We start from the raw sequence: 27,142 nt of genomic DNA, 5'->3' as shown, positions 1-27,142 counted from the left end.
AAGCACCTGATTCAACCCCCCAGCATGGCTGGGGACCCCCAGGACCAGGAGCTAAACGTGGCTGGGGCACCTGGGCAGACCCCAGCCTGGTGCTTGCCCCCTGCTCTCCCCTGGGAGGGAGCAGTCCTGCACCCATCCTTCAAAGGGCACCAAAAGCATCCAGAGAAGCAGCTACAACGCACCCAGCAGGCACAGGGGGCTCAGTCTGCTGCCCACAAAGGGACTCAGGGCCCATCCTGGTGCCCAGCACACCCAGCCAGGCTGGGGGCAGAGCTCAGGACCCCCAGGAGAGCCGTGCATGTTTGGAGCAGCACCTGCAGCCAGCCCAGCTCCGTGGGTCAGGCACCAAGGGCTGAGCTGCTCCAGGGGCTCTCAGGTGCGTGGTTACCTCCTGGTGCCAGCAAACCCCTTGCATGTGCAGCACTTCCCTCACACGTGCACAGGTGTGATTTGCTCATGCAATTAGCTCCGGACACCAGTATCTGCTGAGTGCCTGAGTGCACACTGAGCCTGCCCAGTCACATGCTGCTTCCCAGGCACGACACGGCAGCCAAAAGAGGCTCAAATCCCCCCAGCACCCGTTACTCCCCGTGCTAAAATCAAACATTTCTTGGCTAAGTTAAACACTAGCATACCTCCTCCCAGCTTGTGGGCAAATTCCATCGGTTCCCTGAGTCCTGGGTCACCCAGACAAAGGGGTGCACTTGGAAAACTCAACCTGCAGAGCTTTAACACCACCGGGGCTGCGAATCCTCCAGCTCTGCTGCTCCTGGGCTGCAAAGGGATGGGGTGCAGCTCCGCCTGCACAGCCAAGGCACTGGAGGGGGTCTCATTAAGGGGAAGAGAAAGAAAAAAAAAACTATTAGATAAACAAAAAACGGAGAAGGAAAAATATAATTTGTTAGCCCTGCTTTCTCCCAGAGCATCCCCATCCCCTCGGTGTGGTCAGTAGGAAGCGCTGCCCCGCTGAGGGCAGATGGCATCGCCTCCAAATCCCCCCCAGGTGCCTCACGGTCAATTAGAGGCGAGCAGGAGCCAGGGAGCGGGGTTAAAGATTACGCAAAGGGCCAGGCCGGTGGCGCAGCAGGGAGCTGCTCTGCTCATCTATATCATAGACACTAATTTGGTTTAATTTACTTCAAAGGCTTTCCTGGAGGCTGTGGCGTGTGCAGGGTTGGGATCTATTTTTCTCCAAAGAGGTTTGAAAGGAGCCGGGGCCTTTCTCTTGAAAGCATCCCAGGGAGAGTGCTTTGGGTTTTGATTTTTTTTTTTTTTATAAGGGCTGTCTCCAAAGGCAGATAAGAGGGAGCCCTGGGAAATGAAAGCCAAAAAAAAAGAAAAAAAAAAGTGTATATGAAAGGAAACACAACCGACAAAGAAATGAAGCAGCCAAAGCACTTTAAAATAAAGCCTGTCTCCACCCTGCGCCAGCAATAAAACCATCCTGCAAAGAGCTGGCAAAAATTCCCCAGGAAAAGTCCTTTGGTGAAAGGGAAAGATGTTGAATTATCCCCCAGGAAGCGAGTAACCCAGGCACTACTCGGCGCTTTTATCCTTTCATCAGTCTGGGGAGAAGTGGCTTGTTAATGCCAGGAGGCTTAGCGGGAATGTAAACCCAAGCAAACAGCGTGGGGCTGGGGGGGCTGCGGGCAGCCCCTCCTGGGGTGGGGGCAATGCAAGACCCCACCGGGGACAGCCCTATGGGGCACCACCCCAGCAGCATGCTTTCAGCTGGGATCCTCCTTGGCTGAAATCAGGATTAGACCTGCTAAATCCTCCTGGGTGCTTCTGCTGCATCTCAGACACCTCCTGCCTTCGAGGCAGGGGATTTCAGCGCCTGCACGCACCCCATCGTGGCCCAGCACCCCAAATTGTCCTGCGGCTGAGGAAGCACTCCATAAATCACTGCACAAAGAGGCCGTGCTCAGGGAAGCATCAATAATCACATTAAATAATTACAGGGGGAAAAGTTGACCAAGGGAGAACGGGAGGGCTGTGGGGTCAGCGCTGCAGAGCAGAGAGGGGAGGAGAGGCTGGAGGGTGGGGGTCTGGGGTTGGGTAATGGGGTGCAGGAAGAAAAGCCACCATAGGCTCTGAAAGCAGGTGGAGAGCACCCAAGCCATGTCCTGAATGGATCTAAATGTACGTCCCTAACCTCCTCACAGCTCCAGCCCTCTGGGGAAAATCCCCCTCTGAGCCTGGGGAAGATCGGCTGGGGAAGGCTGGAGCGGCTGCTTCTATTCAAGGCACAGTTGTGTTTATTATTGTTGGTGTTAATTAAAACAAATGTTACAGCAGCAACAAAGGAGCTACAAAACCTGCTCAAACCATGCATTATCCAAGTCTTGTGCTTGTCCTGAGCCAGGCTGAAGTGGGCAGCCCATCCAGGACAGGTTGTCTGGCGTTATTTGCGTCCCTGAATGGAAGCAATAAAATTAATGTTAGTTGTGGTTCATTTTATAAAGTTAATAATAAAACAAACAAACAAGCAAACAACAACAACAACAAAGACTAAGCAGCTAATTTACCAAAAGTAGAAAATTTAAAAGACAATTTGCATCAGCGCCAGGGTCACTTGCTCACACTGCTTCTCCATGCAGGTTGCGCAGGATAATTAATTGCATGCTGCTAACAAACTTGGCCACTTTGCTAATTGACTCGAGTTTGTCCCGAGGCATGTCTGACGCTCGGTGCTGACCCATGGCATGGCCTTACAGGTGCCGGCTTTCCCTGAGGAGCCTCCCTCGTTCACTGGGACACTCCAGCCAGGAGGCTGTGAAGGGGCTGGGAAGGGGCTGGAGCATCCTGGGTGGCTTTGGGACCCCAGGAGCAGGGAACCGCGGCTCCGAGGTGCCACCGTCCGGCTGCAGCCCCGCATCACAGGAGGCTGGACGGGGACCAGGGGCTGCGAAGCAGGCAGCTGCTCCGAGGCAGCCCGGATTTTTTTTATTCCTGCCATAATTTTTCAATTTACAAGGCGGTAAATGAAAGAGGAAGATGAGGTTTGCTCAGCGCATTTTTCAGCAGTATTTACTGCTGAGAGCACTAGGAAAACCATTTAAGCAAATGCTTTTATGATACAACACGCATTAAAGAAACTTCCCTAATATTTTTTTCACCCCTCTTTGCCACTTCTCCCATCCTGCTGCTGCTCCGTTCAGCTAGCTGGTTTATGGGCTGCCTCCATATTAATTGGGCCGTATTCCCAGGGTGCACTGAAATTTTTGATTCTCATTTAGCTCAAAGCGTGCATGCAGCTGATCGGGCAGAAATGCCGGGTCCTGCCTTAATGAATTTTGCCATCTAACGAGCCGGAGGGGCCTGGCATGGAACGGAGCACCCGGTGTGGGTGAGGCACCTCCAGGCCAGGTGCTGCTGGTCCCCAAATCCATCCTGGAGCCAGGTTCCTGTGCTGGGGCTCAGGGGCTGCTCACCGTGGCCGTAGGGTGTAGCAGGAGGTGTACAGGCTCAGGATGGTGTTTAGGAGAGGCTGCTTCACCAGGAGGCGATTGCCAACAAATCTGTGCCCTGCTGGGTGTGCAAGGCTCAGCCCAGCTCACCCCAGCGTTGGTGATGCCCCCAGCCTCAGCAGATGGGGCTGAAGAGCCCTGGAGCTGTTGGCCTTATTTTTACCCATTTTCTGTGCCTTAACCCAGCAGTTCCCAGTAAGGGAAGCCTGGAGACGTGCATCCCTCCATGCGGCCACCCCAAGGGCGAGGAGCCGCCACCCAGCCCCTTCGCTGCACGCCTGTCCCACCGCCGCCCAGGGGACACGGCCACCCCCAGCCTTCCGAGGTCGCAGCCCCGGCCCCCCCCCCCCGTTATCCCCGCACAGGACGCGGGTGGCTGGGGCAGGGCCGGGCCCAGGACGCGGCGCCCCCGCGGTGCCGCCTGCAGCCGCCGGGAGGCGGCCCCGCACCGCGCTGCGGCACGCACGGAGCCGGAGCAGCTCCGGGGGGCGGAGATTGGCTGAACTAAGAGGGAAAAAAAAAAAAAAAAAAAAAAAAAAAAAAAAAAAAAAAAAAGGAAAAAGTAAAATAAAGTAAAAGAAAAAGTAAAATAAAAGAAAAGGGAAAGGGAAACTGAAAGCAAAATAAAAGAAATTTTAAAAGAAAAATATAAGAAAAAGTAAAGTAAGATAAAATAAGAAAAAACAGAAGATTAAAATAAAAAGTAAAGTAAAAGGTAAAGTAAAAGAAAAGGGAAAGGGAAACTGAAAGAAAAAAAATAAATACAAAAAATATATAAGAAAATATAAGAAAAAGTAAAGTAAGATAAAATAAGAAAAGAGTAGGATAAAATAAGAAAAAGGATTAAAAAATGTAAAATAAAAGGGAAGGGAAATTGAAATAAAAAAAATGAAAGAAAATAAAATATAAGAAAAAGTACAGTAAGATAAAATAAGGAAAAAAAAGTAAGATAAAGTAAAATCAGATAAAATAAGAAAAAAAAAAAAAGTAAAATAAAGTAAAGTAAAATTGGAAAGAGCCCATCCAATGCCACGTGAGGCTGGTGCTGGGGCTGAGAGCAGCCGTGCCTCGAAGGTCTCACCCAGCAGCTCCCCCCCCCGGGGCAGGGTTTGGGGCATGCCCGCAGCCTCCAGCCCAGCTGAGCCAAGCCCTATGAGGCAGGTGGGGGCTGTTCGGGTGGGAATTGGTGGCTGCTCCCCTTTGGACCCTCCCTACGGGAAAACCAACCTGGAGCTGTCATTCCCGGGGGATGCAAACCTTTGTTTTGCCTCCACTTCAGAAGTCACCCTCTTTGGTGCGCTTCCAAATAGGCATCCCCGTGACAGAGCAAACACGAACTGCTGGGATGCTGCTGGGAGCTGCTCGTGCACACCTCAGCAGCACCAGGTAAGGAGGCAAAATGGAAGCTGCCAGCTTTTTTTATGTGTTCTGAGCTAGTCATCCGAGTGATTTTTTTATTATTATTTTATTTTTTTTCCATGGGAGAGGAGGAAAAAAACCACCTGTGTTCCTACCTGCTGCACAGACGGGACTGGAAGGGCCCTTTGTGTCCTTCCTGCTGGGTGCATGGTGCCAAGCCCGGGGGGGGGGGGGATATGGGACGGCCATGTGGCAGCTCAGGGGCAAACGAGAACCCTCCTAGGCTCAGGCAGCACACACCACAACAAGCACCCAGGGAAATCTTCCCATCCCAGCTGGGAATCACAGCCAGGAGCCCCAGGCCAAGCGGTCACAGAGCAATGCCAGGCTGTGTGCTGAGCGCTCAGGGAGGCACGGGGGCACCTCCTGCTCCTTCCCCTTGGGATGCGGCTGGGTTTCGTGCCTCGGGATCTGGCCTGATGCTAGCAACATGCAGTGTTGCAAGAGCCATTGTGTTGGTGCCAGCACCAGTTGCTGCTTCAGCTCGGATGTTTAATAGCCAGATGAATGAGTGAACGGAAGCAAAATGCTTCCGTGCCAGCCATCGGAGCTGCACACACTGCCCACAATATGCCCGGCCCTAATTGCACCCCCAGGCTCTGGGCATTTCAGGGCACAGAACTGAAAGGGTTCTGCTGTCTGTGTAGGGTGGTGGAGCTGGATGGACACCCCCCCCCCCAGGAAGCTGGTGCTGACCTGATCCCTTCGTGCTTAGGGGATGGAGAGGACACAAACGTGCTCCTGCTGTGTGGCTTTGGTGGCCACATCATGGGGACGACTTAGGACAGAGCTGGAAAGAGGAGCACACACCAGCACCATGGCACGGGGTGTTGAGCCCTTCGGCAGGATGGCCATGTGAGCAGGTTGGCAGAGCACAGCCTGGCTCTAACCCCCAAAACGCCAAAAGCAGAAGCAACGGAGTTATTCTGACTTTTATTTCATTGCTTCTTAGTCCACACAGTCGGTATAAAATCAGAAAAGCAAAGCCAAAAAAAAAAAAAAAAAAAAAGAAAGAAAAAAACCCTAAATGAAACAAAAACAACGACAGCAACGCAGTGTCTGGAGTCCTCAGAAGGCAGCCTGGGGTCTGTGCAGGTGCCCGCTCAATTCATTGCCAGACACCTCTCTGACACACAGACAGAGGACAGACATCGTGCTCCGGGGGCGAAGGGCAGCAGGGCTCCTCCACCCCGAGCTGTTTCTGTTCCTCTTGACCATGGGGCGGGGGGAAAGGAACCTCGGTTATAAATGCTTTATTAAAAATAATAGTAAGAGCAAGTTGTCTAAGTACAAAAGCAGTTAAAGCTCGTTTATATTACACAGAATTATTTCTCATTTCTAGCTTTGTTGTTTACCTCAAGGTTGTTAACTGAATTTCCAGTGAATAAGGTTAAATGGCTAGCAGTATAAGGAATGGTAAATAGATAGCACCATTTCATATATCTGGCATTTGATTTCATAGATATACGGGGTTTGCTTCCTGCTCATCGGTACTCTAGCTCCACGGCAAGGACAACGCACATTGCGTGGCGGGGAGAGCCCGTGCCCGGGGGCTTGGCTCAGGGCGCACACAGCCCCCGGCACCCTGGGCACACGCTTGGATGGAGCACAGCCCGCGCTCGCCTGCATTCAACCTAAGTGATTTAAAAGCCCAAATTCCCAGCGGGTGTGGTGGCAAGGCAGTGGGACTTAGGCACATAAGTCATTTAGGCACTTTGGGCAGTCCTTTGCTCCGAAAACCCTTCGAACCTTTTGGAAGCGCCTCCGCCAGCCCTGGCCGTGCCCTCCAGCCGCCAAAATCTCAGTGGGCAGGAGGAGCAGGGGCCAAGCCTCCGGCCGACATCACCAGGCGTAACTCCCCGCTGCTCTGCGGAGCGGCACCGACCAGTGCCAGAGAGACAGCAGCCAGAGCTGGGGGGCTCCAATGGCACGGCTGGGGTGGGGAAGGAGAGCTCAGATCACAAAGGGCTTGCATGAGAGAAAAATCACCGCGCTCTTGTTACACTGTTAGGAGTAATAATTCCTTAGGCACTTTCTTTAGGCTTTAAAACATAGCATATGGTCAACAAAAGCAAACAATACTATGTACATATATGTAAAAAGTGTTATAAATAGGTTTTTTAAACCATAGATACTATATACATCCTCAATTAACAAGTAACCCTTTGAGTGTTTCCTTTTGGGGTCGGTTGGGTTTGGTTTGTTTTTTTTTTGGTGGGAGGGTTTATTCCTTTTTTTTTTCTTTTTTTTTTTTTTTTTGGTTAATTTTCTTTTCCGTTTTCTCGTCTATTTTCCCCCGCCTCCGTCTCCTCCGTGGACGTCATGAGTGCCCCGGTTGCGCCTCCTGCGGCATCACTCGCGCTTCCGTAGGATGACGTAGACGATGCCGCTGGCGAGGGCCAGGGGGAAGGCGAGCCACGCCAGGATATAGGCGAAGCCATAGGAGGTGTTTTCCGAGGCTTGGTGCCAGTCCGTGTGCCTCACTGTGAAGATGGCCGCGCCGCTCATCACGCAGAGCCCTGCGGGGAAGAGCAAGGGGATCGGTGAGCAGCAGTTCCCGGATGGAAACCCACAGCTGGATAACGCCCCGTGCCAGCACTTTTTCTGTTGCCTCCTCGCATCTCCTGGAAAACTATGGTTTGGGGGACGTGATGCTGTGGGTCCTGGCTGCAGGTGAGTGGGATATCACCATCAGGCTATGAGCATCACCTGGTCTAACCCTCACCCAGCTCCAGGTGCTGCTCAGGACCAGTCCTGCTGCCCTGGGTGTCTCAATTGCAGCCTGAACCGCCCTCCCAGAGCTGCTGCAAGATGTCAGGCACAAGCTGGGCTTTTTTCTCAGTACCCCAGTTTATCACCTGCCCGTGCAGGTGCATCTGGGGCCACCCAGTCCCTGCAGTGGCTCTGGCTGGGCACAGCCTGCACCCGTCCTCCTCCCCTGCAGGCACCATCCTGCACTGCCACCATCCTACAGCTCGTCCTGCTTTTGTCCCCCGTGTCCCCTCCTCGCCAGCCACGGGCCATCCGCTCCGGTAGGCAGCATTTTAGCTTTATTGCAAAAACAAAGCATCAGCACTGGGGACTGCCCAGCGCCAACACAAAGCCACCACTATTCCTCCCTGAAAACAAGCTCTTTCAGTCCATCCCAGCACTTCTATTATGCAGTGGCTGGGCTGTTGTCAGCACTACATCCCCTGCACGGACCTCGGGACCACCTACATTGAACAGCGGTGATATTTGAGCTCTAATTCCACTTGACACTGAGCCTTTGTTCTGGGAAAGTGCAGAAGTGGGAATACGTTTCATTAACGCGCCACTGGGGCAGTTTCCATTCTGTGAGCACGAGAGCGAACTCCCACTGCCCCGGCCCATGCAAAGAGAGCAAAACAATTGTCTGGCAATGCTGATGGGACTGAGAGCAGGCGTGCGGCCATGCCAGTCACCTACAGACTCCAGAAAATACAGCGGCAATTGTCCCCAGGAAGAATTTGGCAAAATTAAGAGGCAATGGATGCATTTCTGCAGCATCTGCACTGGTTTGGGCCCGGGGGATAGGCGAGGAAGTGAAGCCAGCTGCACTCAGTGGTTGCAAGGTGCAAGACAAAGGCGTCACCACTCTGCAGCCTGGTTTGAGGAACACATTTCGGTCTTGCTTTGACAGGCCTGGAGGGCAAAGTCTACCTAAAGCCTGACTCCCAGGGCTGTGTGTGGTGACAGCCTGGCCAGCTGCATTGGTGATGCTGAAGCAGGGAAGAGTGAGGGAGAAATGGGGCCAAGCCCCAGGTTTCCACAGCTGCTGGAAGTCAGTTGAGGTGATTACACAGTGACCGATCCACCAGGTAGGAGTAGTGAGGGGGGAGAAAGCTGTTGAGGGTCTCCTGGTGCCTCTGGAGGCTGGAATCCCACCTGGGAAAACTAAAGGAGGCCTCAGGGCATGGATCCAAGCAGCGTGGAGGAGGTGCTGGGGATGCCTCCTGCCCTGGCCCTGCACAGCTGCCCTCTTTCTTGCCCTTACCCATCCAGTGGTCCTGTCCTTGTCACCTGCTGGTTCAGGCCGAGCAGCACTGCAGGCCCAGCTCCAGAACTGGGAGCCCTCGGCTCTGCCATGCTACGTCCCCCGGGAGGGGGCTGCAGGGTCCTGGAGGGCCCAGGGAAGAGCCTCCTCATCCTTCCCAAGAGGAGAGAAATCCTCTCCAGCCTTTCACAGCAAGCTGCAAGGAGACCACGCTGAGCTGAGCTCCTCTGCCCGGTGCTGTCTGTGCCAGTGGGTGAGACCTCCCTACAGCAAGCCTCACATTTGGCATCACAGGAAGGATGGGGACCGGTTCCCATTTCTGCGTGGTCCACATGGACCCAAACCTCTGCCTACTGCCCCCAGGCCATGGGAAAGCTTTGTGGGCTCATCTCCCACTTTTCCCATCCTCTGTGCTGTGCTGGAGGAGGATCTGACAAGGAAGGAGCCAGCACATCCCTGGCCTGACCCTGCCTCCCCCAGGACGTGCAGCACAGCATGGACAATGGCTGCGCTCCCATTGCTCCTCTAAGGATGAGGATGCACCTGCAACCACTTCAGAGCAAGCAGCCTTCTGCTCCCAGACCTATTAGATGAGTTCCTGAGCAGATAATTGCATTACTAATGCCCATTTCCTCTCCTCATCTCCACGGCTGTAATGGGTTTCGACACATCTATCTTCCCAGCGATGGTGAACTGATATGAACTCACCACCTGCGTTACGGCCAAGCAAATGTACTTATAGGAGATTTCATGCCACATTTGCCAATAAAGGTTAGGTCTAAACTGCTCCAGAATTTGTGATGGCCAGTCATGTAGAGGATGCTCTGCTTAAAGTTCAGCAGACGAGTTTTCCCCCTGATTTAGCGGCAGGACCTAGGGTGCTTTTCAGTTTCCCAGCCAAAGCTCTAGCAGACAGCAAGCCTCCTTCCCAGCCAGCTGAGCATTAGGTTCATACTTCAGCCAGAACCTCCTTGAATTTACTTGTTCTATCCTGAACACTTGAAAATCCTCCTCCCTGGTTTCATACGTGGAAACACAAATGCCTCCACGGCATCTATATTTGGAGAGCTGCAACGTAGTGCAAAAATCCTGGCTCGCTTCCAGCGCCGACTTCTTAAGAGTTAAAAATAGCAGCTGACAGTTCAAAGGCAGCTGGCTCACCCCGCACGCTCCAGCGGCTCCTTGCTGATGTGGGAAGCACCAGGCCCCCTTATGGCAAGTTTATAAATAATTCTCGGATCCTCTTGTGCCAAAACAGGATCTTCACTACGTCCCCACCCCACCAGCAGCTGCGGAAACCTCGCCCAGCTCCCCGAAGGTGGATCCCAAAGCCAGCCCCATCAGCATTTACCCAACACCGTGGGACGAGGCAGCAGAATAGCCTGGCTCCTGCCCACCCTCCCCAGGGGTGCTCCTCTTGTCTGCCCCTTCAAAATCACCCCAGCTGGTGGAGCAAATCCCTGTGAAGCATGGCCAGAAGAGCATGGTGCATAACATGCCCTGATGGCAAGACACCACCTGGGAATGTGAGAGCTGTATGGACCCAAATTATTTGTACCTCTTCCCTCCAAGGACCCAGCTTGGCTGCCCTTCCTGCCCTCATTTTCCCTCTCCTCTGCTTTAAGCCCATCCCCAGCACATCCCCATGGCTGGCCCCACCGATCAGCCCCCACTTACCAGCAAGGATTTGGAAGATCCCAGTAATGTAAAACCGCCCGCCCTTGGTGAGCGTGAAGAGCTGGCAAAAGAACAGGAAGAGGGACAAGACGCTGAAGATGATGGAGAGGATCATCATCGCCTGGACAGACTGCAGCCATTCTGTGGGAAGACAGACAGAAAGCTCAGCAGGGGTATTGATGATGGCATCATGCCCTGTGCCACCGTCCTACCACCCCATGGGGCTCTTGGTTCCCACTTGTGCTTCTGCATGGTTTTGGGGACATGGACACATCCAGCAGTATGCCAGTGGGTGTTCTCATCAAGCATGAGCCTGGGGCTTTTGGACAACATGTGCATGGACCAAGATGCTGGGAAAAAGGAACCACAGAGCCTCGCTAAGCGGAGAAGCACTTAAAATAAGAGTGCATTTCGGCTGTGCCGAGAACACCGAAACCACGTGCAGCGAGGTGGGAGACCCCGAGCCAGCCACGCTCGGAGGCAGAACAAACACACAGCGAGCGCAAACCCCTCTGCCCTCACTGAGGAGCCTTTGGGAAGGAGCCAGCAGCAGCTGCCAAACGCAGCTCTGTCCCAGAGCCGACCAGTTAAACCAGCCCCTGCGTGAGTCACTGCCCAGCTATTTCCAGGCCTAGTGGGTGTGTAACTCCCTGAGTAAGAAAATATATATAAATAAACAAGACAAATGCCTCTCCATCCCATAAACAGAAGGAGGCAGTGCCTCTCTCCACCAGGATGGGGTGACAAATACTACCGCTTTTCTTTAAAAAGACTGGGCTCAACATGGATATTCTCAGCATTCCTGCACGTCTTGAGAGAGGTCCTTCAGGATACAGCATGAATTCATTCACCACGAAAACCAGCCCCATGCTCCTGCCACAGTTTGACTCCCACCAGCTACGCTCCCCAGGCTGTGCTTTCTGTGGTACACAGCGTTTCTATGGGGGGGAAAAAAAAAGCCTGAAACACAGCAAAACTTCAAAACCAAGCTATGCTTTGGCACAGCAGCCTTTGACACTTGGTGCAGCAATGAGGCAGTTTGGGACTGCCTGAGGCAGAGGTGAGGCTGGATGCGATCCGAGGGCACGGCGCAGCCTCCTGCCAGCACGGGGATGACGATGCACGCCTGAGCCCTTCCAGCAAAGGCTCCAAAAGAGAATAGCAAATCCATGCCCGCAGGGAACATCCTGTGCGATTTGGTAATGTCTGCCTCGTTTGACTTGTGATCGTAAATTCTATCTCCTGTCTCTGCGTCCTGCCTCTTGCTGTTCACACAACACACCAAGCGCAGGCCCCACTCCCAAAGGCAGACAAAGCACCCGTAGCGGCCCCTGCTCGTTGCAGACAGCTTTTTTCCTTCCCTTCCTTCTCACGCTTCCCATGCCAAATTGCTCTGCAGCATCAACTTGCTGAAGAGCTGCCGCGCTCCACTTGTTCCAGTGCCAGCAGGTTCACATCCACTGCACCACTTGCTGTAATTCCTTAGGACAGGAGAACAGCACTTCCAGGAAAGCCCAGTGCAGTTTTCACACTGACAAGCACACAAAACATCCCGTATATTTCGTCTATCAGTCACTGGCTGGGCAGGGAACCCCCCACCAGGGCCACCCCAACCCCTCAGCCCCAGCCACGCTCAGCCAGCTGCGATGCCAGAGGCAATGCTAACATCAAGTCATAAATCAGTGCTCAGATGGAAGCAGAGAAACATGGTTAGAGTGTCCAGCTGCAGAACTGCCATCCCATTTCCATGCTTCAGCATAGAAAGACCCCCACCCCGGTCCTCTTGGCATTTGCACAGCTGTGGGGCTGGGGCCCAGAGGAGCCCTTTCTGCCCAGATCCAGAGGTGGATGCTCCAACTGCCGGTTATTTTAGGCGAAGGCTGTCTAGACAGAAAGCTGAGCTGCTCTTCTAATTGCATCCGCCTCCCCATGCCTCTTTTTTGGTTCTGAATGTGAGTGATTTATATGGGCTTGCAAAATCCCATTGTCATAGAGAGCTGTGCCGGAGGAATTGAAAGGCAGGAAGGGGAAGCCCCCCATGGACCAGGAGCGTTCAGGAGCCAGCCGTGCTGCCCCAAAGCAGACCATAGCCATGGCACAGGCTGGCAAACAAGAAAGTTGGGAGATGATCCCGCAGAGCAGAGCTTTGGGATCGCCCCCATCCAGCTTTTTGTTGGCCTCCTTTGCAAAACAAGGGCCAGGGTCCCCAGCTCCTCACTCAGCCCCACAGGTGCAGCTGCTGTGCTCCCAGCAAGTCCAAGCCCACAGATTTCATCTGTCTTACAACAGTTAATTGCCTTTAATTCTTTAGAAAGCACCTCTATGACTGCACCTAGCACTGCTAGCTCAACCCCATTAGCTTTCAACTCCTTTGCTATTAGCACTGCATCCTACCTCTAGACTTTTAAGAAATAAAACAGGTTTTTCCCGGGGAGGTCTGGGTCCCTGGAGCTGCACCGCGGGGCTGTCAGCGCTGTTTACTCGCAGGCTGTTATTTGTGGTTTCCCTGGGCAGCCAGGCCGTTGTTCCATTTTCCTCCTGCATCTGCTCAGCTCCGTGTTTATATCTTTGTTCTTCAGGAGGAGGAAGAAAAGGGAACAGAGTGGAAAGGGCAGATAACACCCTGCCCACCGCTTCCTGAGAGGACCCATCACAGGCAGTTTTAGAGCCCTCTCAGACAGAAATTATACAACAAGTGTTTAGAAAAGAAACTCTAAATTTTCCCTAAGCTCCGCAAGCCCTGATGTGCTCACACCACCGCTTACAGCAGGGAAAAGACTTCCCCCCGGGATACTGAAGAGCAGGTTTCTACCGGAAAAATAAAAAACTGGAGCAGAACTTGCAGCTGAATCCCCCAACAGGAGAGCAGCTCACCCTACCCCTCCCAGCAGGGCCTCACCCTGCTTGCAGGGAGGTTTTGCACCCACTGAGGGGTGCAGCTGAGCAGGGTTGGTGGGGTGGGATGGGCAGAAATGTGCCCTTGGCCAGGAGTAGATGGCCATAAAGGACAGGTGTTGGCTCCCCAGGGATGTATTCACTGCTCTGTCACAGACATTCAATCCTCTTTGGACCCAGCCAAGGAGAAAGAATAAAGTGCAAACACAGAAACATTAATCTGAGCAGCCAGCTTATGCACTTGACGTAAGGCATGACTAAATTTGTGCTATGCATTAAAACCACCCGTGTGCTGTAACTGCAGCTGATAGCACTGCACATCTGTCTTGCCTCTTGCAATCTGCATATGCACTGCACCCTCAAAATGCAGCCACTTCTGGGGAAGAAAACATCCACTAAGGAGGTCCCTGTAGAGTATAACACATAAAAAAAAAAAAGAAAAGAAAAGGAAATTCATAATTACACAGCAAGGAAAAGCTGCTCCATCGGTGCTGGGAGCTGATGATCAGCAAGGTCAGCAACACGAGCATCCACCAGCACAAAGGCACAAGCCTGGGTACTAGGCTAAACTTCTAGGGCTACATTTCAGCATTCTTCAACCCAGAAATGCCAAAAAAAAAAAAAAAAAACAGATACCTTCTGTGCTCCCCCTGAGCAGCACAGAGCCCAGCCACCACCCATGTCCCCACCACTCGAAGCCTCCTCTCCCTGCCATGGGGAGCTCCGTGACGTGGTAACTCCCTTCACTTCGGTCCCACCCACACAAAGCCAAACCTTCCCCGGCTGTGCTCTGGGCTGCTCCAGCTGGGAAGAGCAGGATTTGCACTCAGCAGCTGCTCCTTGCCTGTCCTCACGTGTCCGCTACTTGGAAAGGAGCACAGGGTGATGGATTGGGGCATTCCTGGAAATCACCCCCCAAGAGGGGGACTTTAAAGAGCTCCTGAGGTATTTGCAAGGGCTGGGGGTGAGCAGGTGGAAGCACTGAGGCTGCAGGTGGAGCGCAGTGCTGCAATTCCATCCCAGTTCTTCCCAGTCCTCTGTGCAGCTCCTTCAGGAGGTGAAGCCCCCACAGCACTGCTCTCCTCTTGTCCGTCCTCTCTTTTGGTGCATCCTTGAGGCCCCATCCAAGAAGTCCCCACGGCTCCGCAGCTCTCCAGAGCTGTAGCATTCAGAGACACACCAGCTGTGTGGCACCACATCTCCATGGCTCAGCCTCAAGACCGACCACAGCAGCCATCCCATCAGACCATCGAGGCTCACATCCCACAGAGGCAAAAACCGGTGCCACTAAAGCAGCGCAAAGCTGCTGGCACCATGCAGAGCACCTTCCAACAGCTTCAGGATGTCCAACTCTTCTTCCAAAACCATTGGGGTGGAGACCTCCTTCTGGCTTGTGCTTGAGAGCAAGTGGAGTTGATAAACGCATCATTTCAGGGCCTCTAAAAGGGCTGAGTTAAAGTCCAGGCACCAGGACTGGGGATGGATAGCAGTGGTGCCCTGACCCAGTGGGGCCACGGAGACACCCAAGAGTCATCCAAGTCCAAACCTGTTGGGTTGAGGGTTCTCTGGCACTGCACACTGCAGCAGACCCTCAACCATCCTGGTTTCACAGCCTTGGCTTTCTCACATGTTGCCTTCTTCTTCCCTTTGGCTCCTCTTCCATGTGCCAAGGCAAGCGGGGCCGACCAGGTGACCCCATACAGCCGGGAGCAGGGAAAGCAGCACCGCTCCTAACCTCCCACACCAAATGTGCTTGGTTAGAACAGGCAACAGCAAAAGCTTGTTTTTAAGTAGAAGAAACCTCTTTCATACTGTAGGCAACACGGTTGTGGTAGAAACCAATCTGAAATGCAAAATACTCCCCTGGAATACCCCACGGTTCATCACAGACATGTAAATGCTGAGCTGCAGTCACCCACAAGCTGGTGGAGAGGGGGCTCATCCTGCCCCAGTTAAGCCAGTGTTATCAACCACTAATGACAAGGGGGTGCCCCAGGTCCCCACCCTGCTGGGACTAAAATCTGGCTCTTTGCTGCTCTGCTGTGAAGACCTTGAAGGCGCAGAGATGTCCACAAGCCAAGAGGTCCACCCATGTGCTCCATGAGCCCAATGGGGCCCGCTAATGGCTAGAACCTCAAGCATATCGAGGGGTGTGCATTATCCCACACAGATGACCCATTATTTACTACAGGGCTTCATTGTAACAGATTCGGCACCCTTCAACATGGGCATCACCCTCCTGCTCCTGCAAGTGTCCCCTCGCCAGTGACAAATTCTCCAAAGCTTGACCCAGTCGTTGCAGCTTTGGCCATTCCAGTGGGCCAAAGGGAATTTGCCCCCATTCTTTTATCCAGATATTTTATACTTCTATCAATAACAGAATGAGAACTGCAGAAATAATTTTACTCAGGGCAAGGATTCAGTGCAGCCTTGTGACATCATTTTTAGTCACCAAAAGGACTACAGCAAGTTACGCAGCAACTCCATCCCTCTACACCTATCCTATGTCAGACAAGTCCAGAATCGCTGGAAGAAAAGAGCTGGAAAGCACAAGGGAAGCAAAGCTGTGCTGGGGCAGGGCTGGCAGAGCACAAGCAAGGGGTTTGGATGTTCCTGCTGTGCATTTTAAAGTGGAGAAGCAGCAGCACAATTCCTCCTGGGAAGCGCTGATGGGTCAGCAGAGGTGCCCCCACCTTGTGCCAGGGAGGAAAACATTTCCTGCCTCCTCCAGCACAAAGAGAAGCACCTCGGGCACTGGCAGTGCTGCCAACAGTCCCATCCACCAGCTTCTGCTGTGTAGGATTGGAGCTGGCCAACATCACACCTGTGTCCTGCTGGTGCTTGGCCACGAGCGTGGCTTTTCCCTGAGCGATGCTTCCTGCAGAAACAGGGGACCGTGGCAGCCCATGCTGTCGGTGGGGCTTTACACTGGGTTAAAAGCCACCTGCAGCACTGGAGACACAGAGCAAAGCTCTGCAATGGCCCGGCAGCAAAGGGGCTCTGCAGGAGTCGGTGTGCAGAGGAGAAGAGAAACCCCCAGCGATGGGAACGGACGCTCAGGGCAGGTCTCTGCTCTGGGTGACCCACACATGCTTTGCTTGCGGCCGTCACATCAGCAAATTGGTGAGTGCATCGTACGGCTCTCGGTAATCCTGCGGATTGGCACTCTGCATGTTTCCCAAGGTCTGGGGTTTTCTTTTCCCTTTGAAAAAGCCCCAAAACACCAGCCTGCCTGTGAACAAGCCAGTCATGTGAAAGCCACAGAGCAGCAACATGAGAAACTTTGAGGAGACAACAGGAAAGATGTCTCATGATGCTACAGAAGGATGTCCCGCAGGTCCCCACTGCTTCCCTGCATTTGGCATTCCCAGAGTCAGAGAAAGAGCAGTAGGTAGCAGAAAAACAATCCTCTTGCGTATGTAAAAAAAATCAGATGTGGGGAGAAAAAGCCATTTTTGGAGGGAAAAAAAATATTGTTGTCTGCAAAATCTGGGGTGGAATCTGTTTAAGAGCACTTGAGAGGCTCAGGTCCAGCCACTCGCCCCATGCCTGCAGCAGGGTTGTGCAGCTGGGGGCTGGCGCGCAGCCGTGCCGGAGCACAATTCTGGGATTCAGAGCTGAATTCTTGAGATAAGTCTTTTCCAGGAATGTCTGACAGTGCAAACGAAGCAAAGATTGCAACATTTTTTCCATAGTTCTCGGCCTCTTGAAAAAAAAAAGTCATTATCTAACAAGCAAACGCAGAAAGCGAAGCAACAAGCAGGCAGCTGTGGAAGGCGAAGCAGTGGGCAGCTGCCCCCCGCCCGGCATTTCCACCTCCTGCCCTCCCCACGCAGGCTCCTGGCAAGGATGCACGGGGGGCTCAGAGCTGCTGTGGAGGTGGGAACTCAGCACAACCCCAAAAACCCCGTGTGTGCTGGAAGCACGAGTCCCAGCCCCACCTAATTCCACCTATTCCGAGCGCAAAAAAAAAAACAGCTGAAGAAATACTGCACGACAGTGGCCACTACGATGGCCAGAGGAAAAACAACTGCTTCTACGTAAAGACCGAGTTCTGCCAAATTCCTGAGCGAGGATTTCTTGCTCGCAGCCCAGAGCAGCCCTTGGCACGCTGAGATTAACCGTTGAGCGCCGTCCTTGGCACGAGCACAGAGACATGAATTCTCCAGGCTTTCTGCAGCCCAGCGTAACGTGCACAGCCTGTGTTTTGAGAGGTTTAAATGGGAACGGTTTGTGGTAGCTGCTATAGGATCATTTATATTTTTGAAAGTAAGCATATTCCTAGCAGAGGGAGTACGAGGAGTGCAGCGTGGATCTGGCAGAGGATAAGCACAAGCCCCGGAGGTGGCCCTGCCACAGCATTCGCACCATGCCCCAGGCCCCGTGTCCCACCGTCACCCTGAAAAGTGTCCAACAGCATCTGCCCTGGCGGCACAGGGGCAGTGGGAGCAAGGGGGTTCACTGGAAAGTTTTTAAAAGCAGATTTAAAAAGCCTTGGCAATATCCTTTGGTTTTGCCTTTCTACAGGTCTGGATCCTGCACCCAAGGTCCCAGCAGGTGAACACCGGTGCTCTGGGACTGCTCCCACACCCCGGCCATGGGGCGGATGGGGCAGAAGCTTCCACCCAAGCAAGATCCCCTTTTCCTGGTGCCAGAGCAGAGCTGTCTTATAAAAAAGAGCTGGGAGAGAGGTCTTTAAATGAAGGCTTGAGCACAATGCAGCTCCACTCAGAGAGCAGCCCGCAGTGGCACCTTTTCAACCAGACCCTAGTTGCTCAGACGTATTTTTAGCTGGCCCATCTTACCTACAGCCCCTATAATGATAAAAATTAATCACTGGGAAAGATTCAAAGGGAAGCCCCTCTCTGAGCAGCTCCTGGGAACAGGGCACACAACGTAGCCTCCTGTCACCTCGGATGCTCAGACATGGGGGGCACCTTCCCACCCACATTTTGGACAGGCCCCTCTCACCCCCGACAATTCGCCAACACCCTGCAAATACCCAGAGAAAGCAATGCAGTTTGTGAAGCAAAAGATTTGGGAAGGTTTTTACAGACTGGGGCAAAAATCTCTGCCTTTTCTTTCAAGCACAAAGTCAGCAGTTTTGGAGCACGCGTGACCGGCAGCGAAGCCGCCTGCTGCTGCTGCGAGCCCCAGCCAACCGCTGCTGAAGGCCAAGGCTCCAGCGGGCTCCAGCAGGCTCCAGCCTGGCCCCAGCCTGGCTCCAGCACTCCCTGGCCAGCCCCAACACCAGCAGGCGTCAGCAGAGACCCGCGGTGCTGCCTTGGCTCCCCCGCAGGGCGAGCTTCAGCATCCCCCTCGTGGGGTACCCGCGGGTGTTTTGCTCCCAGCAGGCTGGGGACTGGGGAGACTGATGAACCCCCAAAAGCTTTGACCACCTCCCATCCCTGCAAGACCCTTCTGTGCGACCACACCAAGACCAAGTCGCATCACACTGCTCCTACACCAGGAGCGGGATTTTGGCCCAGGGGCTGTCACCACGCTCCCAGCAACACCAGTCTGAGCCACCGGGTGCTCTACTGGTTTCACTGGAGGTCACGCTGGGAGAATCCACTCCCAGGAGAAAGCGAATCCAGGCTAACTGAAACCAGCAAGCACCGGGCACAGCACCACTGACACAAGCCCTGTCTTCTGAGGAAACTGAGGCACAGACCTGTGTGACTCCCTGAGCACAGATCTGGCATCACAGCTACCGCCAGGTGCTTGGGGAGCTCTGTGCCGCAGCATCTGAGCATCAACTCCTCTCCTGCTAAGCTCAGAAACCTGGAAAAAACTCCCGGCTGGGCGTCAGCCTTCACCTGGCAAGGAGCACCTCTGCCAGCTGAGCCCCGATGTGCCACGCAGCATCCCCAAACGTGCAGGTGCCATTTGGCCATGGGATGAGGCAGGGCCTGAGCGCTCAGCACATCCCCACCTGCGCTGCTCACGGGGAAGAGAGGCCCCAGACCTCAGCCTGGCCCAGCAGCAAAGAGCGGGGCAGCTTTAGGGTTAGGAGCCAGGGAATCCTCCACAGCCAGCCTCAGGGGGTGCAGGGAGAGACAAGGCAGGACCACAAATAACCCACAAAGGCAAATGCCCCTTGATTTCACAAGAGAGGAGGAGAAAAGTGAATGGCAGTGGCATCACTGAGAGCCGGGGAGCACTCACCATTTGTGGACGATGTCAGGCACTGGAAGATAGCACCGGAGGAGCAGTTCTGCCACAGGTCCGCCGTCTGCCCGCCGTTCACGAGCCATTGCTGCAAGAGAGACACGGCCCCGTGAGCAGGAACCGCACACCCTGGCCACAGATTCGGCACGGAGCGGCCCCTGCGCTCCCAGGCACAGGCTTTGCTTTAGAAAGGGCTTTGCAGAGTAAACACCGATATTTGCTTTTAGCCGCTCTGGCCTCAACGGCAGAAAAACAGAAGCTCTTTATTCGCTTTAAACACGGGCCAGGTCTCACAGGGGACGCGCACTTCCCTCCACTCTGCCGTCCCGGTGCCTGGCCGGGCAATTTGAATGCTTCCACGTGATTTCTAACGACTTGGAAGATTTTTGTAAAGTCTTCCACAACTACTACCAAAAAAAAAAAAAAAAAATTAAAAATGGAAAGAACCTGATGAAGCAAGCCTGGAGCTGATCAGCTCCATGAAGCTGCTGTGTTAAAACCAAGTCAGACTTATTTCTAAACTGAGGAGGTATTAACGGGGCGCTGGGCTGAGGAAGGTGCTGGGAACCCCGCGCAGCACCCAGCCCTCAGTTTTCCCACTGTATACAAAGCTTACACCTTGACCCACCCCCCAGCAGGAGCCCATCTGGGTTAGGAGATGCTGCAGCCCCAAAGGAGCAGGTCTGGAGAGCAAAACCGCTGGTGCTGAGGCCCCAGTGCCCAAAGCAGCCCCATTTCAAGGGGCTTTGCTCAGACTGGCTGTACTGGTCTTGCTGGATCCCGTTAGCAGCTGGGGAGCGCAGTTTCACCCACAAGGGAGCAGGTTTGGGTGCTCTGAGGCTGCTTGATGTGAGCCAAAGGAGGCTGATGGGGAGCTTGGCTCTAGTAGCTCTCCGTGCCCTAACACCAATGGGGATGCGCTGAGCATCCTCTGCCACGCACGGCTACACCCACCGGTTACATCCGACAACATAAACACAGGAAGAGTTTTCTGTGCAAAAAAACCCTCCCAAATCCCACTGCTAGCAAGACAGCAATCGGAAAGCAAAGGTTTCCTGCTAAAAGCCGGGCTGGAAAATGAGCCACAAATAAAAATAACGCGGCGTGACCCTCCCGTGCCACGCCAGTGCCCGAGGAGCGGCCGTACTTACGCTGACGATGGTGGAGACGAAGAGGAGCACCAGCACGGTGACGTGGAGCACGATGATCCCCAGCAGCAAAAGCAGCATCTTGGCGGTGGTCTGGGGCAAAACTGGAGGGGGAAAGGGAGATGCTGTTGAGCTGGGGGGGATGTTTGTGTGTGTGTGTGTGAGTCCCAGCCCCGAGGGCAGCAGGAGGCGCTCGGCGGACGGCAGGAGCCCGCCCGGCCCCGCTGGGAGCCCCGGCGCGGTGCGGGGGATGCTTGGGCAGTGCCCGGCCCCGGGGCTGCTCCCCGAGCCCCCCCCGGCGGAGCGGGCATCCCAGCCCCGGTGCCCCGGGGGTCCTCCCGGCCCTTCCCCGGGGGGGTTTAGGGGTGTTCCCCTGCGCTGCTCCCCAGAAATCCCCTCCTCGGGGCTCCCCCAAGCTCTCTCACCCGGGGGGCATCCTCGGCACCCCTCCGCTGAAAAGCAACGGGGGGGCTCCTCCAGACTCTCTCCGCCGGGGCTGGGGGGCTCCGATCCCTCTCCCCCAGGGGTGGGGGTGCTTCCCCGGCCCGGCTCCCCTCGGTACCCCCGCGGGTGGGCTCTATCTCGGCTCCTCTCCGCCGGGGGAGGAAGTCCCGGATCCCCTCCCCATGGGACCACCGGGGCAAAACCCTCCAGCCCTTCTCCCTAAGGGAACCTTTCCCCTGCCCACCTCCCCTGGGGACCCCCAGGGCGGGGGGAAAAGAGGGGGGAAAGGCGGGGGGGGTCGTTTATCTCAGCCCATCTCTCCCCAGGGAGCTCCCTCGGACCCCATTCTCGGGGGGTGGGGGGTGCCTACGGCTCCCCATCTCCCCTCGGAGGAGGGGAAGGGGAGGACAACCTAAGCCTCGAAGACCCCCGAGGTGGCTTCCCCGGTCCCTGTCCCCTCCGGCCGGCCCGGGCCGTACTCACGTCGCGGAACCGGGGCTCGCTGGGCGGCGGGCGCGGTGCGGAGCGGTGCGGAGCGGGGCGCAGGGTGCGGAGCGGGCAGCGCGGCGCGGAGCGGGCGGCGGCGCTGTCAAGGTTCCCCTTTAACCGGAGCCACCGCCCCGCTTGCGTCTGCGGGACAGGGAGGGTCCTGCGGCCGCTCCTCCTATAAATGAGGCGGCAGAGCCCGGGCACCAAAATGTGCATCGCCCCCCCCCAGCCATCCCCGTTCCCCTCACCCCCCCATTTGTCCTCCGATGCTGGCTCTGGGACTCGTTCCCAGCTGGGAACACCCGAGGGGTCCCCACCCCATGGGGGAGTCCAGCCGCGCCCCGGGGATGCCGACCAGCGGGGTGCCCCCCTCCGATCCGGGGGGAGGAGGTTGCCCTTCCCTGGGGCTGTGCCCAAAGCCTCAGCGCGGCGCCGTCTGTCTGTCCGGCTGTGTCTGTCCGGCCGTGTCCGTGTGTCTCGGAGCAGCTGCGAGGCTGTGGCTGGGTGCTCCCCGGGCTGCTGATGCGGTGCCGGCAGCCGTGGGTTTTCCCCCCTCACCCAGCACAGGGAGCCGTGGGACAGGGCCAGGGCTGGGGAAGGGGCGGCTGGAAGTGCCGGGTTCAAGGGGGGTTTGGCTCTGACTTACACACGGGGGCTGTGTCCAGGAAAGCAACCCCTGTGTGATATGTCCCTGCCATAGCAGTTGATTTGGGGGGTTAGCACCTGAAAGCCAAGTCCTGCGGAACTGATTTTCACAAAACCTGGGGATCTGAGGTGCTCAGAGGAAGGGGTGGTTGCGCTCTGTACAGCCGCCTTCGCTCATTTTTCAACCACAGACAATCTGTTGATACAATCATTGCACTCACACCCCCACAGACCCCAAATGAATCCTGAGAACTGCCCCAGCCTCCCCTTCACCTCTCCCTTCCTCACCCACCGCCTCCAAACCAGTCCTGCTTTGCTGCAGAGATGAGAGAATTCGGCATTCAGCCACCAGAACCGTAAATCTTGGGAGAAAGGGGGAGAGGAGCGTGCTTGGCTCCCTCCTCCTGGCAAGCACAGGCGTGTTCCCTGCAGCACGGGCTTTGGCTCCGCTGCGCTCCTGCGAGCGGTCCCACTGCACGCATTGGCCAGCGAGAGGGAACTGGGAGCGCCCAGGGGAGGCGACTGGGGGAGGTGGGTCAGGGGCTGGAGAGGGGCCCCCAGCCTCACACCGTGCTCCAACCCCTGCTTTATCCCCACCACGATGCCACTGAGCCAAGCTCCAGCAGCGTGGGCTCTGAACAGCGCAGAGGAAGGTTTGCCCAGCCTGCTTTTGAAGGATGAGATTTGCCCTTTCCACTGAAAAATTCCCCCCCCCATGTCCCCATGCTGCGTGATGCTGCTGCACGCCGGGCAGGGTGCTGCACGCGACAGCGGAGCCAGGGCCATTGGCGGCTGCGAGCCCCGCAGGACTGCAACATCTGGAGCGCCATCGGGACATTCCTCGCTAATGAGGCTATTTCGAGCCGCCCTGCTGCCGTGGGCTGGGCGCGGAGGCTGCTTGCAGAGCAGAAGGAGCCACCGTGCTTGGGGCTGCGCAAACACAGCGTGAGAAGGGGCTCGTCCCCAAGGACCATGAGTTAGTCTGTTGTGAGACAGCCTGACAGTCTTCTGGTTTGGGTTTGTGGGTCTGAGATCTCGGCTCCTCTGCCTCCGGGTAAATTTTCTGACCCCAAAAACGCAGCAAAAGAGGCACAATGGTGAAAAGCAGCTGGGGTTGCACGCTGCACCCAAGCTCCTCCGTGAGTGTGGTAGAGCACGAGCAGCTCAGCCTCACTTCTGAAAACAGTGCCAAAAGCACAGGACAAACAGCTGAAACTCGAGTCAGGGAAAAGAGCAGCCTAAGGGTAACGAAGCCAATTTTGGCTGTGAGTTGCAGATTAGAATCTGTGGAGGAAGCCCGGAGAGAAGAATACATTGACCCAGTGCTCCTCAGACCTTGGAAAGGTGCATCATCCCAACGGAGCAGGGCTTCCAAAAAACACCACCTGAAAGTTTGCTGTCGCGGCAGCTCAGGAGGCTGAGGACCAGGCAGAGCTCACAGTGGGACACTGGAGGCAAAGCTCCTCTGCTCCTTCCTCAAACTGAGGCACCAGCTGGCTGCTGTCAGGCAGGAGGGGTGGGAGGGATGACATTCACAAGGGAGCTCTTTGGGGTTTTGTTGGAGATGGCGTCACCTTCCAGCCCCGTGCAGGATGGGGAGTTGCACCGTGCTCCCCACCAAGGGGCCTGTCCTGCTCGTCTGTACGAGTGTGGCTTGTGCTGGCTGCTGCCTAAATGAAAGCAGGAGCTGGAATCAATTTCAGAAATGTTTTGTGTACAAGCAAGACTTGCCACAGGCAGTGCTGGGAAAGATGTAAGGTTAAAGGATTGCGTAAACACTGGGTGAAAAATCTGAACCTTTGCCATGGGATCATTTAAAACCGTTACGATGCTTCAGCTTCAGTTTCTAGAATACAGCAACGAGAAGTTAGGAGAGCACTTGTGCTTCCTGTAACATTAAGAGGCTCAAATGCTACTTTAGCAAGGCAGCAATGGGCTTTGAGGCTTGGCAGGGTTTAAGCCTCACTGAACTGTGTTTGTGGCATCACCTGAAGCAGCACATCACAGGCTCTGCCACCATCGGTCCAGCGTACTCGTACACCATCCCGTTCCTGCTCTTGGCCCCAGGCCAGGTGGACTAAACTGCTCCTAAACCAAGCCTTTCCAAACTACACCAAAAGACTAGATTTTTTCTGTATCTCCTCTCTTGTGGGTGAACACGTTTAACCCCAGGACTTTGCTCCATCATCACAATTTTAGGGAGTGGCTTCCTGTTCCCTGCCCTGTGATGAAGACCATGAACAATGGAAGATTCTGAATGCAAAGGTGAAGGGACAGAAATCTGCACTGCCGTCACTGAGCCTGGGACTCATGCAGGGCTGGGATTAGGAAAACAATCCTGTTTTCAAACAACTGTGCAAGTGGGGCAATAAAGAGAGCAATAAGCACAGATGCATCATAATATGGACAATCACATAATGGAAGAGCTATTTGAAATGCCATTTCAAGGAGAAAAAAAAAAAAAAAAAAAGGAAGGAAATGGAAGGGAAGACACAGGCATTTCAATGTAGCAAGCTTCTAAAATAAGAGGTCTAATAGATTTTGGAGACATTTACTTACTCTTCCTGCCATTTGTTTTCCACCAAACCAAGAAGAATTTGTAAAATATTTCAGTCCTGTCAACTCTACATTCATGCCCCTGAAAAAATTTTATCCAACTTTCTCTTTCAGCTCCAAGCCAGTTGTCATCACTGATAGAGGCAGGCTGAAATCACTGGAGAAAATCCCCATTGGCCTCAATGAAACCAAAATACACCCACTAGCTCCTAAAAGCCAAAAAACCAACTGTGCTTCCCAGCTGGGACATGCCTGTGTGTCAGAACATACTCAGACACTTTGAGAAACTGTGATTTGTGCTCCCTGGCATGCTGACAGCACGTAAAAGGAGCTAACCTGCTGCGAGCTCCTGTATTGAACCTACATCTAAAGCAGTTTCAAGCCACCTTTTTGCCCAGGTTATTGAGTTTTGTCCTCTTGGCTTCAGCAGTTCTGGGTTTGATCCCTTTTTCAGGGATTTCCATAGGACTGGCCACCGATGCTCTGAGCAGGCTGCTCCATGCCCTGCAGCTCCCTGCTGAGGGACCCAGCAGATGCCGAAAGTCTTCAGGGGCTCGAAGAACAACTGGAACGAGATCATGTGAAACAAATCCGTTGGGGGCTATTAAATTCAAGGACAGCACTGGCAGCTCAGGAAGTCCTTCAAATACTAATTGCTGGAAGCTGGGAAAGTCGGCTGGGAAAGTCTCACAGGCGCTTGCCTTCTTCTGGTCCTTTCATCTGAGCATCTCCCCTTGGCTCTGTCAGAGATTGAATTTGGGACTCGTTGGACGGTGGTCTGAACCAGCACAGCCATGTCTTTGCTCCGACATTGCCCAAGTTTCTTTAAATGTTTAGCTCAAGTTTTCTCTCTCTCTTTTTTTTTTTCTTCTTTTTTTTCATGATAATGATGAGTTGGGTTTTTTGGAATGCTGATGCTGTTTTGGGAGTTGTGTAGAGCATATCTACACTAGTTGTGCAATATACTGCTGGCATGCTTTTTTGGCAAACTTTCCTTTCACCCAAATTCATATCAGACATTCACTGATTTTCCTTTTCTTTTCTTAGGCAGCTAAACTGCCCAGGTCTCCCTTTGAACAACATTTTGATAGACTGGCCTTGACTCATCACTGGGTCTGGGGCGGGCATGATGCTTAGCTTGCATGAAGCAGTGTTGTCATGGTTTTATTCATTTATTTTCTGTGCTCCAGACAGCAAACAGTTTACAAATCCAGTTCTGCAGGGTTTATTGGGATGATGCAGGAGGGAGGGTGGGAATATGGCTGTGGGATACAAAGGAATTTACGCAAATCATCTTCCTCAGCAACTTGGCTGATAAGCAAGCAATAAAATGGTAATAAACAGCAATAAAAGTAGGCGCGCTGCTCTTCAGAATGAAGGCATTTAAAGAAAGGAAACATCAAATCAATGCTGAAAGGCAGCAGGGACAGACAGGAAGGATAGTACTATCTAAAAGTGAATTATGAGAGCAAATCATTTAATGGTACGACAGCAAAGGCACCTCACACATCAGATGCAGGAAGGCAGGGCAGTTATTTAACGCACCTGGTGCACATCAAAGAGAGAGGCTGCTGGGTCGCAGCCCCCAAAATAACCCTGCAGAGACTGAACTGAGAAGGTTCATCTGCTGAAGGGCTACAGATAATGGATGCTGAATGGGTGCAGGCGCAGCAGGGACCCACGAACCCCAGCGATGGGCTTTGAAGCTCCTGGGACGTGACCAAGGCTATGAGGGAGCCCCAGCACAAACACCACCATCTGCCTCTGTCCTCGTTCTTGGGGCCTCTGTTTGATTTCCTTTTCATACAATAAAGCCCCAAAGGGACATCCCTGCATGATCACTGTGCCAAGGGACTTCCCTCGGTGCTCCAAAAAGGCTGGACAAAAACCCTTTTCTCTGTCCACGCTGCCAAATGTGCCAGTGAAGAAACTCTTGGCTGGCGACCTTGCTGCTCATGGTGTTTAATGATCATGACAGCTTCATGTCAGCACTTGGGAGAGATGATTAATTTCCCATCTGCTGACATGGAGCCAACAAGGGCCCCGTGGCTCCTTGCTCCCCATCGGCCCCAACGCCTGTCCCTAGGGACACAGGCGGCCTCAAAGCTGAGGGTGGAACTGAAGCCTTCATTTCTGCCCGAAGAAATTGGGCTGGTTTTTTTTAGAAGGGGATGAGGAGTTGGGAAGAGGTTGAATGGTTTCCTGCAGTTTGA

The 27,142-nt window shown here is 54.1% G+C and overlaps 1 protein-coding gene across 1 annotated transcript; it reads right to left on the bottom strand.

Moving 5' to 3' along the window:
* Positions 1 to 6,127: 6,127 nt before the first annotated feature.
* On the bottom strand, positions 6,128 to 21,882 carry PMP22 (peripheral myelin protein 22). The gene is made up of 5 exons (XM_068654777.1): positions 21,723 to 21,882; positions 20,799 to 20,899; positions 19,645 to 19,735; positions 10,582 to 10,722; positions 6,128 to 7,408 (listed from the first exon to the last, which is right to left on the bottom strand). The coding sequence occupies exons 2-5, from the start codon at positions 20,874 to 20,876 to the stop codon at positions 7,242 to 7,244; spliced, it is 477 nt and encodes a 158-aa protein (XP_068510878.1). The 5' UTR covers positions 20,877 to 20,899; positions 21,723 to 21,882; the 3' UTR covers positions 6,128 to 7,241.
* Between the last annotated feature and the right edge of the window lie 5,260 nt (positions 21,883 to 27,142).

The sequence above is a fragment of the Anas acuta genome, chromosome 18, assembly GCF_963932015.1.
Source record: "Anas acuta chromosome 18, bAnaAcu1.1, whole genome shotgun sequence".
Classification (NCBI taxonomy): Eukaryota; Metazoa; Chordata; class Aves; order Anseriformes; family Anatidae; genus Anas; species Anas acuta.
The sequence above is the reverse complement of the archived record's forward strand: the minus strand, read 5'-3'. Positions and strand labels throughout refer to the sequence as shown.